This window comes from Penicillium samsonianum (assembly GCF_028829775.1).
Source record: "Penicillium samsonianum strain IBT 33392 chromosome Unknown utg000010l_segment0_segment0, whole genome shotgun sequence".
In the NCBI taxonomy this organism is placed as follows: domain Eukaryota; kingdom Fungi; phylum Ascomycota; class Eurotiomycetes; order Eurotiales; family Aspergillaceae; genus Penicillium; species Penicillium samsonianum.
In genome coordinates, this window is record NW_026643268.1 from 519,874 (window position 1) to 539,839 (window position 19,966).

The 19,966-nt window shown below is 47.5% G+C and overlaps 4 protein-coding genes across 4 annotated transcripts; 2 read left to right on the plus strand and 2 right to left on the minus strand.

Moving 5' to 3' along the window:
- Window positions 1-4,635: 4,635 nt before the first annotated feature.
- Window positions 4,636-5,035, minus strand: N7471_013779 (uncharacterized protein; the record flags this gene model as incomplete). Its single annotated transcript, XM_057286497.1, has 3 exons — window positions 4,636-4,706; window positions 4,760-4,823; window positions 4,982-5,035. 3 exons carry the CDS (start codon window positions 5,033-5,035, stop codon window positions 4,636-4,638), a joined length of 189 nt encoding a protein of 62 aa, XP_057128976.1.
- A 384-nt stretch (window positions 5,036-5,419) lies between these two features.
- On the plus strand, window positions 5,420-6,145 carry N7471_013780 (uncharacterized protein; the record flags this gene model as incomplete). The annotated part of the gene is made up of 2 exons (XM_057286498.1): window positions 5,420-5,447; window positions 5,508-6,145. 2 exons carry the CDS (start codon window positions 5,420-5,422, stop codon window positions 6,143-6,145), a joined length of 666 nt encoding a protein of 221 aa, XP_057128977.1.
- Window positions 6,146-13,735: 7,590 nt separating this feature from the next.
- N7471_013781 (uncharacterized protein) lies at window positions 13,736-16,357 on the plus strand (the record flags this gene model as incomplete). The annotated part of the gene is made up of 3 exons (XM_057286499.1): window positions 13,736-14,606; window positions 14,661-14,983; window positions 15,044-16,357. Exons 1-3 carry the CDS (start codon window positions 14,489-14,491, stop codon window positions 16,355-16,357), a joined length of 1,755 nt encoding a protein of 584 aa, XP_057128978.1. The 5' UTR covers window positions 13,736-14,488.
- A 572-nt stretch (window positions 16,358-16,929) lies between these two features.
- On the minus strand, window positions 16,930-19,440 carry N7471_013782 (uncharacterized protein; the record flags this gene model as incomplete). Its single annotated transcript, XM_057286500.1, has 3 exons — window positions 16,930-18,353; window positions 18,421-18,510; window positions 18,585-19,440. The coding sequence occupies 3 exons, from the start codon at window positions 19,438-19,440 to the stop codon at window positions 16,930-16,932; spliced, it is 2,370 nt and encodes a 789-aa protein (XP_057128979.1).
- Window positions 19,441-19,966: the final 526 nt, after the last annotated feature.

The following is a 19,966-nucleotide window of genomic DNA, read 5'->3' on the forward strand; positions in this document are numbered from 1 at the left end:
TAGTTAAGAGCCCCTCGACTTCGCCACTGAGTCGGATTGTTGTTCGAGGTGGACCAATTGGGCTGCGACCGCAATCTTTCACATTTTTGTATGTAGAATCTTATAGAACTCTCAAAATGTGGAGCTTGTTTTTCCGAAAGCTCGTGCGTTGGTGATGCCCTTACTATTAAACGTCAAATGCTGTCGCTAGGGAAGAAGAAAGATTCTTCAAATATTTGAAATAGCATACCCCAGGTTGCCGTGTAAAACCGTTGGAAAAAAGTATGAGCCATAATTCAATCATTCTTCGGTCTATTTCTATGGAAAATGCTATAGTTTACTATATCACCCATGTAATGATACTTCGCAGCACTTCCGACCAAAACAACCAAAAAGCACAAAATCAATAATTTCACGCACGTAGGCAAGGGAATTGGTCAATTAACAGAGCGATCAACCCCGGAATATTCACCCTATTTCCATCAATTGGCTCCTCATTCCATTTCTGGAGATAATACTGGACCAAAAAAGATCCAACTAGATACATCCGGCCTGGGGAGAACTCATTTTCAGTCAGCTCCTGCTTGCACAGAGTTGTCCTTGTTGAGCCATCTCGAGATGATGTCCATTCTTCGAGCTCTGCTTGTAAGAATGACAGGTGTGCACGAAGACGCGAAATCCGTCTTGAATTGCGTTGAACAGCTCGACCCAGTCGCTTCAACTTGGGCCAGCCTCGTCTCTTCAAAGTTTCAATTTTGGTCGAGATTTGACTCGTATCTAGCAAATTCACTAATGGTAGCCGAGATTGCTTGATAGGGAACGTTATCTTATAGTTTCCCGTCTTTCCCTGCGGCGCTTGTGTAGAATGTATCTGAGCCAATAAATTCGATACCATGGTCATCGGAGGAAATCCTTGATCCAAAGGTGGACGGTGAATTTTGGGAATTGTCGCCGTCAATGTTCCCACTGACCGCTCCACTTCATTCTCGACGGCAGTGATACGATGCTCTGGGGAGGTGCCCGAAAAGAGTAAAACCAGCAGGATCATGCAACTGACGCAGCATTCATCGGAGATTTGGTCTCCCCCATTTGACCACTTTTTTGGTTGTAAAATTTTGACGGGACTTTGGCTAATCAATTGATTTCCAGAAGCCATGACCTGCCGGCACAGATACCGTGTGCACCCGCTTGCGTCGTGTGTGTGTTGAAGCTAAGCTCGAGCGTGGCGTAACGTGGGTGTGCTGACCTTAGTTCGCGGGACTAGCAACCTTAAATAGTCACTAAATATGATATAATAATTGACACGACGTTTTGAATTTCACAGTACATTATAATGCCACCCTGGTCAGCATTGTCGATTTTTGAGGCTATTTGTATAGTTGTGGGCCCATTAAAATCAACGGGATGAATATTTTTCTGGTAGGCAGCAAAATTGGAGGCTGTGTAGCCTCGCTATGAGAATGGCAATATTCATACCAGTCCGACGCCAAAATCTAGAAAACGAAGCGTACTTGCTCAAAGCACGACCGACCTAACGTTGATTTCACCTTCACCATCTTCACCACTTTCATCTCCTTCACCACTGTTGATTGATAAGTGATGCTTCAGTATTCATGTTATTGAGGGGAGTTGGTTGTGTTAGATACAAGGCTGGTAGACAGGTATATATGTATGCACGCGCTCCCAGCCCCTGTGACTATCTCAGTGACCGTGATATTCAACAACCTTCATCTCCTTCATTGCCACTAGCTGCATTTCCACTCAGTTAGGCAGTTCCCACGTCATAATCCCATGATCATTGTCCTGAAACCTAAAAAGGGACCCGTCCTAGGCTGAAAGTGATTTTCGTCTCATTTATTGAACTTAGAACCTAACACTAAACTGTATGTCCCACACTCGGGTTGGAGAAACAGGGGGTCTCAAATTGAAGTCTGGCCCTGATCTATCAATAACAACCCCTAGAGGGTTATTACGAGGGTATTAAGCACAGTAAAAGGGTTTATTGTGAGTCAGTCGCAATGCGATGCGAATTCAAGTATCATTTGAAAAACGCGATACTTCAGCTGTCCTAGGTAGGATTTTCGCACTTTTTTCCGGGGTATCTACCACTAGTTGCGAGGGAAGGATAGGGGTCGATCCCCCGGAATGCCTATGGAAATGACGGAGGATAAAGCAGTGTATGATAAAGACCCCAATTAAAGCAAGACAGCCTCCGAGAACGCTGCAGAGTATCAATACCGCGCCCTGCTTTGAAACCCTTGCCGATAGATTACTGCCATAGACTGCTGTATCATGCCATTCACGATCTGAGGTTTTTGTGGCTGATGTTGGAAACGTCTGGTAAATAGTTTGAGAGCTAGCCGCCGTTCCTGTCAATGTCCTCGACAAAGTTTGGCTTTCATCACTCGGGGCCTGAGATAAGTGATGCCCCGTCGTCCCAGTAATACGATCAGCAGCGCCAGACCACTGGGTTCCTGAAAGTCTGTCGCTTTGTAAAAACCTGCTCTGTCCAGTCCCTCCGGCCTCGGAATCTTGGGTATGTTCCTGGTTCGTCGAATGATGCAGGGATACCACGTAAGATTTATATGAATAATCAGAGTGCAATGTATCCAAAGTAGCCAAGTCTTGCTGAAAGGTACGATCGAATGCAGTCGGCGAAAGGGTGGTTTTGCTAATGACGTTCTGAAGCAAGTCGGTAACGTCGCTCATTGAATCCTCGTTCGGTAAGAGGCTATGGTCATCAAAGCCAGTGCTGGTATATTGTCCTCTTATGGCACCAGTTGATGTATCTACCTCGGCAGCTCCTCCATTGTGGTCGCGTTCCATCGTAAGTTCAACATCAGGGGTGCTGATTGGAGAGCTGGGGTATAATAGCAAATCATCACAGTATAATGGTCGTTTGAAGGCTGGCAAAGGGAATTGTTTCGAGACTGGTGTTATGTGAAGCCTTGATTTCTCCTCAGGTAATCCCTGGCTTGTCCGAGAACCAGGGACTCGATTGAATGTAGACTTCCGTGAAGACAACGTCGGCTGTGTGCCCATAACTGTCAGCGATGGTGTTAAGGCAATATCTCGTCTCTAAAGCCGCGGACAAGATGCAAAGAATGGGGATAGAGGCATGTACGATACATACGACTGCTGAGCGATAGCTGTTTCTTTCCATTGCAAGTTGCTTCACAGACTGAATGTGGATTAATCAAGCACCGGAAGACCAGAGTGTGTCTCCCCCGAGGCTGTCAATAATATAAGTTGGCCTGTTCAATATATTGGGTCTTTGGTGAATCGCCGATATAATTCCAAGTATCCAAGATTAGGGATTGTGGCAATTTAAAACGCATATAGAGTATTATTATAATTATGTCTCATGCTGGCGGTGGATTTGCACGTCAATACCGAGCCGCATCTTTTGAATCCCTAACCCGCAATATAAGTCGTAGCAGGTGAACATCGTTGGAGGTTGCTACAAATGGTGACCATCGTTGAAGTAATAGATTGGATGGTTAGGCCATCACAGATGTCCGACATAAATAAGTGCACCAACCGGCCATGGCAAACTACTATTTTTATTGCAGCAATTTAGTGGACAGATGGCGCCTCCTCTAAGCCGTGTCAAGCGAGAGCAACTCCGCAAGCGTCGCAATAATCTACTACGACGCCACAATGAATTTTGGCTTCTGTATGGGATGAAAAGCTGGCTCATCATGGAACTGCCTGATGGCCAGATATTCACATATCACTCTCACCCAGATACCCCTCCACCCTCAAGGGAAGATGTGGTAAGACAAAATTAATATGAGTATTCAGTGATTTGCCGCTGATTGGTGAAAGAAAACACGCCCCAAGCCCACTATTGTTCGAACGCCTCGCGATTATAGTCCTGTGACCTCTGGTCAGTCAGTTGACAGAGACCTCCCCGTCCGCTGTGCCCCAATCCGTCAAAACCAAATATGGGAAGCTCTGGCGCATCACTTGGAGAATAATCGTCGCATGGTCTCGTAGCAATACAAGCACTTTTGCGCCTATTTAGTTCACTTTGGGGCACAGTGGGATCCCGGGCGCACTTCAAGAATACGGATCTCAGCATAGTGGCTAAGCAATAGAACCTGTTCAATATAATAGTCGGGGTATGACAGCTCACTGTATACAACAGAGCGAATCGAATCCAGTGTACAGTACCATTTTGATCTGTTTGATTGTTTCTCAAACTCTATTTTTAGTGACGCCAGGCCTAATAGAGTTGGTCAAAGACGGACCCTTGCTCATCGCCCTTTTCCTATTCGACGGTCCAAGTTAATCTAGGCCAGATGTAAATTGAAATGGGTTTGGCCATGATTTAAGATGAACCAAAGAGGATAGAGGTAAGTCTGATTACGAGCAGACAAGTAACCTTCAGTTGGTTGCAGTACTTATGTTTTCTACTACTAGATTGGGAATAGCTCATCACTCTAGTAAACCAGATGATCTTCAATATTGAAACCGCTCTATACGGTGTATGAAAAGGCCTGAACTATCCGAGTGCTGTGATTGGTCCATGATTCTGGCACCCAATTGACCTCAACATGCGTCCTTTATTGAGTCAAGTAGTTGAATAGGGGGAAATGACTCAGCAACAACGATACATCGGAATAACAATTTCCCCGTGTCCGTTCTCTGACGCTACCTACGTGTAACACGCATCCGGCGATGTCGGTGGAGTCGACCGTGTTTCGCGCTTGAATCGACAGAAACTAGAACATCTCATAAGTAAACAGACCGTTTCTACTGGGATTGCAATACTTACTAGTTGGGTCACTAGACAGGTCGTGGTTTCGTCTCACGCCGTGGGCGGGTAGTGGGACAGGTGTCTGCGTTGCAAAAGATTATCAGCGCAAGTCCTGACGATATCGTGCTATATGAGCAGCATCGCTTACTACCGGCTCTGGTGTGTGAATGATTGCCATTAAGGGTCTGGAAGCCTGTCATATATTTAGCATGTCTCGTCAGACGGCAAAAAAGGTCATACCACTGGAATCGCAACCAGTAGGACGCTCAGAATGAAGATCCCAAGCGCGATCATATTGTTTGTTCACAAAAGCCAAAAGCACTGTGAAAGATAAGAAAGAAAAAGGGTCGCTGTTATATATCTGACGCTTCCAGGTAATCTAACGAAACGATCAAGGTGGTGTTTGCGATATGAGAGAGCTACCGACCCCTGTAAAGTCACAACCTAAAGTTGATTAGCCCGCAGCAATATGATGTTATCGCATACTTAAAAACATGAGGAATTCATGCTACCCACTCACACGGTCACCTCAGCCTCATTCAACAAGTTCCTCACATGTATACAATGATATATATTTAAGGGAATCTTGCCAACTCGCAGGCTGCATATCACTTCACTGAATTCGATTATTATTTATAAACCACCAAAAGGCTAAAATCCTCAGCTCCAACCACCTCCATGGCCCAGAAAGATTTACTATGTGAATGTATGTTTGTCACCCAAACATTGACAACCGCAGCGCCTATTAGCTAACCATTTTGGACAGGGGTAATGGAAAGCATAATCTCATTACCCGGATTTTCGGCTCGCTACTTTCCATTTCGCGCTCAGCACCAGATCCTGCAGGTCATACAGCGACAACTCGAAACCCATGCCTTCTGCTTCCTTCAGCATTGGCTTCTATCGGAGTCTCTCGCGGCCGGATGGACTTGCCCAGAGGCCTTAGAGTTACACAAATTCTTTCGGTTCTTGGAAGTTCATCAAGAAAAAGTCAAGGACGAATGTTTTCAGTTGACTTTGAGCGCGTTGACAGGATGGCGTCGCGTGATTACTAGCATTCGCCACGCAGCTGTGCACCGCATTCCACACGATCGAAAAACACTGCTTAAGATGGTTCAGGTGGCCATCAAATTTTTGAAATGCATCGCTGGCTTCAAAGTCTCCAAAAGTCTTTGTCGCATTCAAAAGTTCGTGAAGACAGCTCTTTCAGAGTTCGACCAGCTGACAGCCCAGCTAAAGCAAAAGGCCCGCTTACAAATCTCTTTGTGTGAAGCTTACCCCCATTATTTGGATCGGCGGTTGATCTTGCTTCCGGAAGCTGTCAGGAGAGTGCTTCAGAGCAGTGAAGACGACTTCGTCTCTAAAGTGGAACAGTTTTTACGCACGGGGTTCAAAAGTACTTAGGGGTCGTCAGCTTATCCCTACAACGCCACGCGCATGGCGAACTGCACCGTCTCTCTGCTGTGGCTAATATAAAAAAAATACGTAGCCTGAATTCTGAAATTGCTCCTATACTTTTAAGTTTCCTGGAAAAAGTTCAAGTCACAGATTTAACTTCGTCTAAGTCTCAAGTCCTCCGTCCGCTTTCATCCCGAATTCAGCCCAACCGTCTGTCCTGAATTGTCCGTCTTGACAGGTGTCAAAGGCACACACAGCTCTCAAAGTGTCAAAGCCATCGAAGTGAAGACTGCCTAACAGAAGACACCTTCCACTGCTGCTTCCACTCCTGCTCTGCGCTGGTTTCCTCTGCTCGGGCTTTATCAAGAGCCACTCTTAATGAAACGATAGCTCGAATCAGGCGCGGGTCCCCAGAAGGGCTGTTTGCCGGGTTGAAATGATACTGCAGAGCTAGACTTTGGGTCGCGTCCATTGTGGTGCTGACAAGTTGGTGGAAGGTCTCAAAACACTGGGAATAAAAATCGTTCTCAAGCCCCTGTTGACTATGCTGCTGCATTCTTTCGGCCTTCAACTCGGATACCGACATTTCGGGGTTTGTTTTGGATTTTCTCAGTCGTGGCCGGGTGGTTTCCAAGGCCATGGTAGATCCGCGAGCCATAGAGATTTGGTGGTCCAGTAAATTTATCTCAGGAAGAGATGGCTTGATCTGTAGGGTAGTTGGTATGGTAGTCATAGGGATAGCATCTTTGGCCGTGTCGGTGGATCGACTGTAGATGCTTGAAGTGTTGTCGCGAGAGTGACCGGGAATTTGATGTTGAAAAGGGTTCATATCGGTCGCAGACTGACGACGTCTCGGCTATCTGAAACGGAGGTCGGGCTTGAGGGTTGCAGGCACTTTAAGAACGAAAAGACCATTTCATGGGCGAAAGCAGTCAATTGGTGCTCTAGAATATTTTCTGGACGGCTGTCCTCACATTCTCACCACCGTTGACGGACCCGAACTCTTAGACGTGGACCAGCACCGGCATAGTGCCAAGCTAGCCTGTTGATAATTTCAGCAATGCTCCCAGGCCCAATTATACCGCCATTCTAAAAAGTGGTATATTGGAGACGGCGCATGGTTCTTTGTCAACTAGCGAACTTCGCGACGAGTTTTGTCTTTGCACTGACCCCTACTCGCGCTTTCCAGATACTGACAAACGGGGGCGACCATAACATGTGTCCACTGGTTACAAGTATAGACAGATGACATACTACAGTTCGAATTCAGACTGCCCATCTAGAATAATCATATAGTTCTAATTGTTACTATTCTTGCCAGAGTAAACCTAGTCTCCGTGCATTCATCTGGATACCCCTCGAGATCTAAGCTGAATTTTGCTTCTACTTATTACTTTACCTAAAACGCCGAACGACAACTTCACACAGCTCATAACCGCCGTTTTTTCTGCCCCAAAGCAGGTTCCAAGAAGTGAACCAGTCGCTTCGACCCACGATAGCAGTAACAAGATCTCCGTGGCGGCCAATCTAGGTTTTGATGATCTGCACGTCCAAACTGAGCGTAAGCCCTCTGCTCATCGAGAAATTATAGCGCCGATTTGGGGAAGCCGCCAATCTTTTCGCGAAAGGTGTCATTGGCAATCTCGATTGAGATCCTTTCCTCAAGGCTGGCGACCCGAAAATCAACACGCTTTCTGAAATATCCACAAAATTGGCAAATGTCGATTAGATCTATGCTTCCCAAATCAAGATCCTGACCAGACTGAAATCTGGCGCCGGGGAACTCGACAAGCACGCGCTGCAAGATCCCGGCAGGATTTGGCCGTGAACATAGAACATATCCCCGACAATGGAATGAAGCATTGCCCTGGGTGGGAGATTCGTCCAACTCAAAGAAAACATAGCCGACGCGAGAATAGTTCTCACAAGCTCAGCTGGCACTGCAAAATCCATATTCGACATCGCTTCCAACGAACACACATCGTCTAATTCGGGGAGTGTACCATAGATTGCCTGGTCCAGTCGGAGCATATCAGGTGTCGACATATGGGGTAGGTAATTGAGAGCTTCCAAAAACCCTTGCTTTCCATCCATAGACGGAGAGGACATCATGGCTCGATACAGTCGAGGAAGAGCACCCTCCAGAATTCGACCAAGGAATCCCGTTGACTCACTGGGGGTAGACGTGGAGAACCCTGTTCCGACAGATAGGAGAAGGTCGTGTCGTTTCGCCATGGGCCAGATGATGCCCGACTCTCGCAAAGCAATGGCTAGCGGATTGTTCGCACGTGACCCCACCATCTTGCAAGAGACCAAGGCCTGGCAACCTTTTTGGTTGGAAGTAGCTAGAGAATGTCAGCGTTTTAGAATGTCTCATGGTGCTTGGACTCACATGGGTGCTGCAACACTGCATATCGATCTGTCAAACTAACTGTTAGCAAAATCGACTACCACTATCCAAATTGGGTGGATGAGGATCGACTTACGCGTCACATAAGGCAGGATTTTCTCCGACGTTGCGTGGAGCTAGAAACTGATAGGCGGTGTTGGTGGTACGCGGGCTTGTTCCTCGGTAATTGGCCAATACACAGGCTTTACCATCGGAGGTGCGACTTGCCACAATAGCGATCCGGCAACCCGCAGGGCTAGCCGTGGCAACATCGAACATGCGGCGAGATGGGCCAACGGCTGCTTTGAAGATTTGTGACAGCCTATCGGAACCATAAAGACCATCTCTGGTCAAGTTGAACGCGGAGGCAAGCCACTGGATACAGCGAGGAACTGGGCTATTTGATGAACGACGAAAAATATTTCGCGCAAGGTCGGGAAATGCATTGAAACATTGCGTGACCGAAGATTGATTGAGAATAATGTCAATAGCCGACAATGCGCCTACAAGAGGAGGCTTCTTAGTATATCAACCACAACGAAAGACTCGGCCACTCGTCGTACATACCTACACTAGTTCCAATGCACAGGTCCGGCAGAGACGCGATCGAAATGCCAAAGCGACTTTCTAAAGCCCGTAGAAGGCCCAGTTGGATCAGACCGCGCACTCCACCTCCATCTAAACTGAGATCACCGGAGGATTAGTCGGAGGTACTTGGCAGACAGTGACGTCGGACCTCTCCTCGCAGATGGGACATTGAGCAATCTCGAAATGATACTCCCCAAGCGAACTTGGATTTCCGAAGATCACAACGCAGGTGTCACATATTGCATGTTTACAAGGGAGCATATGCTCCGGGGGTCGACACAGACAGACCAAGCAAGTAGTGGTGGAGCGAAGACCACCCCACCGGCGATACAAGCGATATAACGTCTCTTTTCAAATGGCTGCCGATGTCTTTACACCGCTTAACTGCGTAAAGTGTTAATCTGGGTCCATGGCAAAACAAGCTGCGTCTTGACCTCTTGTTGTAGCCTTGCAGGGGTCAACGTGCCGTCTGCACCCGCTAGTGAGAAGGTTTGATGCTTTGTCGTTGAATGCTTGAGCCACTTGGAATCGCCCAACCTCTGTTTGAGGCATAGACCGCTTCCAGCAAACAATATAGGATTCTGTGTATGAGCGGTCTTGGTGCTGAGATGGAGACGGATTACGCCTGCGGGGCCTTTTCGTGTGATGTTGTTGTAGGGGAACAGAACCCGCAAGGCTTTCTTGCGGTTTGAATTTCCGGAAAAGTACAGCAGCGATGGATATTGGAATTCCGGATAGGGCAATTCCTGCACTAGATGTTCCAGGCGGTTGGTATCAACTAAATTCCATGCTTCATTCTCTTTGACGAGGTCAAGCCAGGCAGCCATTAGAAAGCTTGAGAGATTTAACAAGAAAAGGGGCCTACTGGGGACTTTATATACGGGCTCCCATCTGAAAATGACAAGCAGTGGTTCAAGGGTGGTTTGACACTCTGATTAAAGTTGGCATGATCTTGTCTCGTCTCAAAATCCCCTCTGAACCAAAAACATGTCAAGCACCAGATTCCTTCCGCCAGTGCATCTGCAGATGGCGGCCGCTTAAATCAAGTATGCAGCAACTTTTGCGTTCTGTCAGAAGCCATTAGCTTTTGACTTCGGAAACCAGACCACGCAAGGCTCACCGCAAGGCAAAAATGCGGCTTCCCCTATAATAGAAGCTGGACCTAGTTGGACCAAGTACTGTAGCGGCCTTTCCCTAAGGACTATTTAAAGTGCTGACAAAGTCCTTTGTTGGGTTTACCTTCTTATGGAAACCCTAAAATTTCTTCAGTCATCCCCTTTGTTGTGGACATTCATACAAGTATGCCAGCGAAAATGGGATTGGAAAAGACTCCACTTCCTGGAATAAACCCTGTGCTTGTTCCGCCTTGCTCAGCTGCAAATGTGACCCCCGGGTTGTGTAGAACCAACCAGATACACCACGCAAATGAAACTACCTATGTCAGAATGCTTAGAGAAGAAGCGCAAATGGATATGCGTTTCAGTATCACGGTTGGTGCGGCTAACTGGGCACTGCTGGCCGGCTATCTAGTCATTCCCGGCACGTTCACTTCACTGCAGACCTCAAACCAGGTTGAAAAGACGTTGCAAACCAACAAGGCCGGTCGTACCGCTCTACATATGATCCAGAACCCCCCGTTACTTGGTATTGCGTGCTTCCTTTTTGTTAGTGGAATTGCAGCTCTCATGTGGCTGATGCACGTCCCAAAGCTCAGGGGAAACTACCCCTGGCTGATCAACAAAGTGTTTGTGTAAGTGAGAAAATCCCACTTGAGAGGTTTGAGAAGCCAGATCTACATCTAACCCTAAACTAGACCCCTATGCCTGCATGCTGCTGCCGGGCTGCTAACCACCGTCATCAACGTCTGTACGTCTCAGGGTGGGAATTGGTCGGTAATGGCTATTATAACAACTGCTGTTACTGGAGCAACTCTTCTGATCTGTTCAGCACTTCTTGCGCTTTACAAGTTCTACAAATTGGAGCGCATCGCAAAGGAAGATGAGGATGTCAGGCGTTCTCGAGCCCCGATCATGTCTGATACGTGATATCAGAGCTTTTAGCCATGAGAAGGGCATCTCCAGAGGTATCACTATGGAACTAGGATTGTTCTTTCCCATTTTTCCTTCCATTTGATCTTACCCGTGATTCTGGTATTGCAGAAGCCCTTTTGCTTCTAGAGTTAAGTTGTGAAATCTCACAAACAGTCTGAATCTGGATGTGTATTTTTACGTATTTCCGGATAGCTCTCTCGTTCATCATGTCACACAGCATTACTTCTTGTTTAGTTTTCCAGTTCCCATTCAGTATTTAGCATGTATCCCTGTCATGTAACAACATTAGTCCGAGGCCAAATGGCGTAAAATAGCATGTTTAATGTAAAAGAGGGTTTCGTTCAGAAGCTCTGAATGATCGGTAAATTGAAGATCGGCTAAAGGACACTCTGTGACGCCACTATAGCTGAAGAGCAAAGCGCATTTATGTGAGGTTGAATGGAGTTCCAAGTCAAGTAGAGGGCAGTCTTTCAGGAACCAAATGCACAACCTGATACTGTACTGTATGAGTCTAATCACTTGCAGGCCAGGAAACACAAGTGAACTTTGCATTTTGCAAACCGTTCGTTTCGCTTCATTCAATTCCTCAATTTGAAACCTATCCAACATAATCAATAAATGAGTCTTGAGGTCAGCACATCTGAGTTCGTCGACCAACAGCCTACTGAAAGTCGCCGCAAATAACGCTCACATGAACAATGACGATGCTAAAATTTTCATATGTTGATTGCTCAACCTTGCTCACTAAAATGCAGGCTTAGTTCAATGCTTGAATGAGGGGCGGCTCCAAAAGTGAGCCCTGAGGAGGTTGCCTCCAATTAGAAGAAGGGATCATACTCAAAGCCCGAGCTATAGACCTCATCAGAAACACATGAAGCGCGTGTCACCTAGTCTCCTTATTCTGAGGCAGGATTTCAACGAGCTAGAACGCAATTTGATGCTCAGTTGGTCTTTCCGTAATGAAGTAGAATAAACGAGAATAAACACATAGTCTGTAAGACATCGACGAGTAGTACAAGGCCCATAGTGGTGAGAAACGAGGGCCAACGGCAAGCAAACTTGCAGCTGTTGATTAAACGATCGGTTGTCAGAAATGTGAGGATTGAAAAGAAAATCAAATAATTCACTTTCTTTTATTATAGCTGAAAGAAGTAGGGTGTTTATTTAATATCATTGGCTAGACAACTGTCTCCACTCCAAACCAGCGCATTTTCCCTAATACCTAGGCACCCCCCAAGTCTACAGCAAAAAATTCATTTCACCCAGGTTAGAGATGTCCTGGGCAAGCCCCGTGCCATGCCTATTTCTGCCATATTTTCCAGGCCCCATTCCAACGTCTTTTTCCACCCTCATAACTTCACGCGAGCTTCTCATTAATTCATGTACTGGCTTTTCCATACCTCTAAAAGCCACTTTGTCTCCACCACGGTTGAATTACGCACGCGATAAGCTGACTACATAGGCTATCTACTTTCCCCTATTGTCAGGGATATACATGAAGCATACGGAACGGATGGAGATATGATCTACGCGGGACCCACATGGTGTATATGGGTTCCCCTGAACGCGAGGAAGCTACCTTTCTTTTGCTTCCTCGCGCTACGTCTTGTATCTAGAGTCAACTATAGTTGTTCTTAATATTGATTATTCATCTTGAAACACTATCCACCTCTATGTATACGTGAGACCCTCACAACTATGAGTCTGATTCCTAGGAGCGACCAAGAGCGTGCCTATGAACTATTATATGGAATCCTAGGGCTGGATATGATCCCAGGAACGTGAGTCTCACTCCCGAAATAATATAGAAAAATAAATCGTGTGGAGTACTTCACGTTTCTATTTCTGAAATTTCCGTCACAAATGAACTTGGTAGCTGAGCCAACAAGCAAGGTACAAGAAAGGCTTGGGTTTGATGCCTGGGGAATCTGGCATAAAGTTGACACCAGATAATTCTTCTAGGTAGACAGGATGACATAGTTCTTGCAACAGACTTGGGGGCGCCTGGGTATTAGGAAATTCGCGTGATTAATAGTGGGGAGTTTCCCGTAGCCAATCATACTCAATAAACACCCTATTTCTTTCACTGCGTTTTTTTTAAGAAAAATTGAATTAATCGGTTTGTTATTCTTTTCGACCATTTCGTAGTCAGATTGCCGAGGGACAATCAATTCAATTGGTTAATCACCAGCTGTAAACCTACTCTTGCCCGTTGACCTTTATCCTTTCACCAGCATTGATTGGCCTTTAACACTCGTTTACAGCTCCTTGCACGCTATTATTCTACCCTCATTTATTCTGCGGTGCAGTTATCCTGGAAAGCATCTTTTTTTTAGTTAACTAAATAGCTGTCATTGAATACGTGGCATAAAATCGACCGACCACAGAGGCCTAAACGATTTCACGCAGTTAACTTGGAGCGCGACTCTTAAGGTTTAGGAGATACACGTGATAGTGTGCGGGGCCCAGGAAGCGTGGGTGTATTCGGCCAATGGCAGTAATTGGCAGTAATTGACCACCGTACTCTTGTCCAGGAGGCCGCGTCTCTCACCTGCCATCCGTTTATTGCTTTTCATCACCACTTCTAAATGACCAACATAACCAACCTTTACCATTTCCGGTTCAACTGTTCAACAGTTGACTCGGAGTCAATCACGAACTCATCTGAGTTACTCATATTCATGGACGCTCACCCGTGTCCTGAACACCCGAAATGTTCACCTCAACGTCTTGAGTCGAGCCTCGATTTCTACGAAAAATCGACTCCTCACCACATCCGACCGACATCGCACATGATTTGGGATATTGCTCAGCCTGGAATATCGTGCAGCCATGCATCGGCTTCACATTCATTCCTGCGGTCAGTGTTTTGGCGCATCGAGAACAGTCCCATTTTTGGAATAAACTATACGGAGAGACGCCTGAGGATATGATTCGAAAATTCAGGCGCAGATACCAATATTCCCTAAAGCTCTGTCCTGTCCTTGCGCGCAAGGCATATACCAGATAGGCGTTACACCTATCCTGATGGTGAAGGTTACGGAAAGAACCATTTACATAATAGTATGGTTTGATTTGTTTGCTCTTTGATATACAAATGGCCGACACAGACACAACAAAAAGAGGGGGTCAATCCCGGTCAAGTCTTGCCTTAGCCTGGTTGATACTATTTTTGTGAGCCTCGCCTGTGTTTGATTTAATTGGCTCATTCTTCCCTCCCCCCAACCAGAGGGCAACCGTTGCCCCGAACGTTCCAGAAGGATTTCTGTCTTCATTGACAAAAGACGCAGTCTTTGTCTTTTGCCATCATCATCGCCCGCCATGGATAAGGCCATTTTGGGTCTGACAGCCCAGAAGATACGAGAGCTATTCACAATTTGTGGAATTGAGGACAGTGAGGAGCACCTTAATCTGGTTATCGCCCACGCTGCCGATCATGGTGAGTTAGCCCCCGCCAACGTCTGAGAGAATGGATCATTAACGGTCGCTTTAGTTTACAAAGCTCGACTCGTGATTGCTAGGGGCGCGACCGAGCCTATTTCTCAGGCTAAGGAAGCGACCATAGAAACCCCTCCGACTCCACCACATGACACTCGTGGGTCCTATCGACTTATGAAACGGACAGGGAAGGAGGGTCCTACAACCTATAGCGATATGGCCAGCACGGAGAAGAAGAAGAAGAAGAAAAAGAAGAGAAAAAGAAGCCACCGGTCGGAGTTGATAGATCAACCGCCCGGTTCGTCAGTAGCTGATGGAAATGGGACAGCCAAAGATAAGGCACCCGAGGAATCAATTTCGCCAGAAGTACAAACAACGGTATGTTATTTTGTTCATCTAGATTGAAGAAAGTCTAATAGATACATGGTTCATGTTTAGTCCGAAGTCGACGACCCCGAATCTGTGCCAGATCCCCTTGACAGCTCTTTGCCGTTACACCTAAACTCAGCCTTCGAGATGAAGGTCATAACAACAATATTGATACAATGTGTCAAATACAACTCTGATATCGCACAATATGGACAGCGCGACTGCATGGCCCTGGCAACAACTAAGCTCGAGAGGATGCGGGAGCACGCCCAAGAGTTCTCTGGATACAGTTATGAGCAGGCAATTCACGCTATTCGAAGAGACACTGCTTTAACTACTGGCAGGGCAATACAGACAAGATACAACGAGACTATCTTCTGGCCAATCATTCTCAAGTGCGCGGCGCTGATCGACCCTGCCACGCTGCCACCCGTCAAGGGCCCGGCTGATGGATTCACCATGGCGGAAAAAGCTGCCACAAAGAAATTCATGGAAGACACCGGGTATAGCTTGGGTGCAGAAAACCAGCGACAATACCGCATTTTCTGGAAGAACATATTCCACATGCGTGAGGCTGGTATTGAGAAAATTCTCTTCTACCGTACGAAAGAATTCGACAGTTTCTGCAGAGGTTATTCCAAAACATCGGAAACTCCGCTTGTGGATAAAGTTTTGAGATGGGAAAACGAGTATCTCCCTCATTTCGAACAACTGGAAACGCGGATTACCAAATTGAAGACAGGAGACTCGAAGCGTCTTAGCTACCTCACCAATCCTCAGGTGCTAGAACGGTTGAAAGTGCCAGAGCTCTCTTGGGATAATGCTTCGAACGAGTGGGCCGTCAACACCGAAGAAGAAAGCTTCAGGCAATGCGGCTCAGTGTCTATCTCGACTGATATTCTAGGCATACCACACAACGATGAATCGGTATACGAAGGTGGGACAGACAAGTCCGCATTCATCACTCTTCTGCCTAAAGACGACGAGTCTCTATTCGTCTCTTCTATTGTGCCTATCTGCGAGGGAGACTTCCTGGGTATATTTGCCGGCACTATCCGTTTCTCGGAGGATTTTAACGTCACCCACGGTATCTCAGGTCCCGCCGAGAGTCTGTGGCTGGACTATTCTCAGGTGACTGGGGCGCTGAATCAAATGCAGGTATCTGAACCTGGTGGTTACGCAAATGTGTGCCTTCGTTGGGCCATATTTCATGACGATACTGCGACAGAGCCGCGCGTTTCATGGCGCGTCTCCGTCAAAGCCACCAAGCACATCATGCCATTTCATCCGATCGTCCGCGCAGCTGCTCAACAAGAGCAATACCATTTGCATCTGTCACCTGGAAATGCCAAAAGAGGCTTTCTCGAATCTGCTACTAACTAGTGGTCTGCTGTTGGGGCTCCCTTTGCTTTTTCAAGGAATCTTAGGTGCGTTCCGTTCCAGACAAATGAATACAAGCAAAGAAGACCAGCCAGTGACAAATTCATGGAATTACTTCTTATCTTTGTCCCATATTTCTAATTTACTTTACAAGAATGCATGTATTTACTTTAATCTTAGCTATATTAAAAATTGGCGAGTTTTAAATTTACTATGACACAATATTAGCCCCGTTATAATTATTTATAAGGCTAAAATTATGGTGGCAATGATATTGGAGTGCTTTAGATTTACAAAGATATAATATTAGGTCTGGCATAATTATTCATGAGGCTAAAATTAATCTAGGTGAAAATTATGGAGGCAATAATATTAAAGTCGTTCGGCGTTAGCCGGAGATAAGGAGGTCTAAGAAGGGTTCTTTAGGACTCCTTTCTCCACCTTGGAGTAGGAAGACCGAGTAGTCTGGCGCTTCAAGGAGTAGGGTAGCAGAAAGAATCTCGCACGCAGTGGAGACGCACGGCCTGCTCCCGACGAGATTGAAGTGTACTGGAACAGTCAGATCCACCTGGATATCACAGAAACTGAGTAAGCAATTTACGGGCACCACTCTCATGCATGACGCCGATACGGACACGGCTTTTCCTCGGTTTCATGGAAGCCCGCTGCGTGCGGAGGTCCTCCTCTACTCTCTCGACACTTTTCTCGTACTTCGAAACGTCTATTTCTGGCACCATCTCGCGCAGCAACTCTGTTAGCCCGCCAACTACCTCGACAAGACTAGGGTCAAAAACGGGTATTTGTTGTTGTTGTTGCTCGTGTGCAATCTCGGCAGAGGTTGGACGAGTTCTGACAAATGAGTATTGTAGTAAGATATCATCGTCGTCACTCGAAATGCTGCCTTGTTGATTCAGAAGGAGCATCCAGCTGCCAGGGTGTATATCTCTGGCTCCGACTCTTGATTCATCACTTGCTGCGAGGTGGCTGCCAAAGAATTCAGTGGGAATGGGGCTCACAGCGAACCGTCCTGGTGATACAGATGGTGGCGACGACTTGTCGTCGTTGGTGGTGGTGAGTGACGAGGAGACTTCCCCGCATGCGAATCGCAAGATGGCCTTGTCAGAACCCGAATTCACGGAACGGAGGTATGATAGAAATCGGACGGCAAAGCGCTCGGGGTCTAGAAGGGTGTTGCCCATGTCGTAATAGTGACTGTTCTGGTGGTCTGCGTCTGCGGCATCTTCGCGCTGATGACCCACAAACGTGAGCATGTGCATCACAGGAAATATTTGGGCAACGGGGGAAGGGTGAGTGAAAATAGTAGTCGAGGGCGATGTGAATTTACGGCTGCGCAAGGATGTCGAAAAGGCGCAAGTCGGATAGATGATTCTGTCGCGGAGCCACGCCAAGTCTGCTGATGAACCTCCTGATGACGTCCCCCGCAGCAGCAGCTGCGTGAAAAAACGAGCAGAGGCGTCATCGCTGTGCCTGTCCGGTCCTTGGAAAAAACAGAGCTGTTTGAGGGTCTTGGACTGCGCCAGAGCCGCTACTAGATCACTGAGGTCTCCCTCGTCCCCCTCCACCTTGAACTTATCGACGCAGAGACTGAGCGCAGACGCGCCTCGAAGTTCTTCAGATGCGATCGCGGCAGCGATCACGGCGGGCGCGAGGTTCCTAAACGCAACCCAGTTGAGGTGCGTTTGTCCGGCGTATGCAACGCGCAGAATATGGCCCGAGGCCTCGGAGGACGGTCCCAGGCTATGGGGCACCTCTTCGAGCCGCCGCCGCAGCTGCTCGCGGAACTCGGCAAGCTTTTGAAATTTGTCGATTGTCTCCTCATCGAGGTGAAGATCGGCGGGATCCTGTGTGAGAATCAGCAGATTATCGATGGCGCGGTCCATGTGCGCATTTCGCGGCGGCTCGTTTGACGTAGTCAAGCGCGAGGGTGTTGTGGTCGATGCATCTTTAGCGCTGGTGGTGGACTTTGAAGGCCAAAAGTCTTTTCCATAAGCCAGTAAATGCCGTAAGTATGTGTAAAAATAGGGAAGCACGAGTGATCTACAGACAATTTGAGATGCTTGAGATGACACCTGGCGAAGATTCTGCAGCCTGATCTTCGCCTCTAGGCTGATTTTCAAGCTCCGGGGGCCAGATGTCTACCATTACCAAGTCAGCTCATGCACATCATCTTGATACTAGAGATAGTAAGGTGGCGAGGAAACAGACTTACAGTCTAAGGCTGCAGCATGAACAATCGGCGTATTCTTCAGTATCAGGAACCTGGGGTCCTCTTCCAGGTTCATGTGGTAAAAGTACTTGCGTAGCCACGGAGAAATAGCCAACGGCACTCGAGGCCGCGGGCTGGCAAGTACAGTGTCAGGCTCCTTCTCAGGCGGGGGGTCTTCAACTGGATCCCAGCCACCAGTCTCACACCAATAGGAGACTTCGGCCATATAACGCACGGGGAAACCAACGATGCCGTACTTGACGCCGCTGTCAAGGTCGGAGATGTCGAGAACGACAAGGCCATACTCGAGGCAGTCAGCACGGAACAAAGTGGATAACGGCTGGAGCTGAACGTCGCCGGGGCGCGTGCTGATGCTATTAGTGGCATTAGAATCGCCATCGTTGCGCAATAATGCCAGCAAAAGGCAGGTCGTTGTAAAGGGAAACTCGCTGAGCCCATCATCATGCCATGGCAGCTCGGGCTGTATTTGCGACTGCTCTTCCTCCTGGGAGCCATCAGGTATAACGAAAGGAGGCTGCGGCCTGTCTGGAATGCTAGGCCGCTCATTACTCTCAGCCTCGTTTTCACCCTGAGACCGACCATACCAGCCCTCCGCGAGTGCCCTCTCCGCCTCAAGTGGCGCGCGGTTCGCGGGATCTGAGAATATTTTGATCAGCGCAAGGATGTCTGCCACAACTTTCTCAACACGTTCCGAAGATGATACTGAGATGTCCTTATCGTTGCCCTGCCGGTAGGCCACGGCCAGAGAGCGGCTGGCTCCGCGGGGGCCGACATTGGCGATAACGGAGAAGAGGAAGGAGCGGGGACTTTTGGAGTACAGACACTCGTATCCGAACATTATATTATCTACAAGAGGGGACGATTGACATGAGCAAATGGTCCAGATAGCAAACAGCTGGGAAAGAAGGAGAGGAAAAGTGCATCAGCCTAACATTTAGCTTAGAACAGCCTCGTATAGGCGTTGGCAAAAGACCGCTAGCCTTGGCCTAGCGGGACAAAGTGATGGGGCCAAGCGATGGCTTCTTTCACTTCTCCTTTCAGTTCTGGTTATTCTTTTGGGATTGTATACTACAGATTGTGCTAGGGTATCATTAATTCTTCTTAAATTCCACATATTTACTCCGTACAACACGCGATTATATGACACTTCCAGTCTTAAGGCGGGGGTGGAAAGGGCTGACGTAGTAAGTCCCCGAGCGTCGGGGATCTCTCTCTAGAGGCGTCGCTGGGCTTACGTTCCGAGGCGAAGATCCTTGTACGGAGTACTCTTGACAGCTCTCGGATCACAGGTCCACTCAGACTATCCCATTTGTTGATTCTCATTATCGTATACCCAGCGAAGACAACATGTCCGAGTGGCTGTC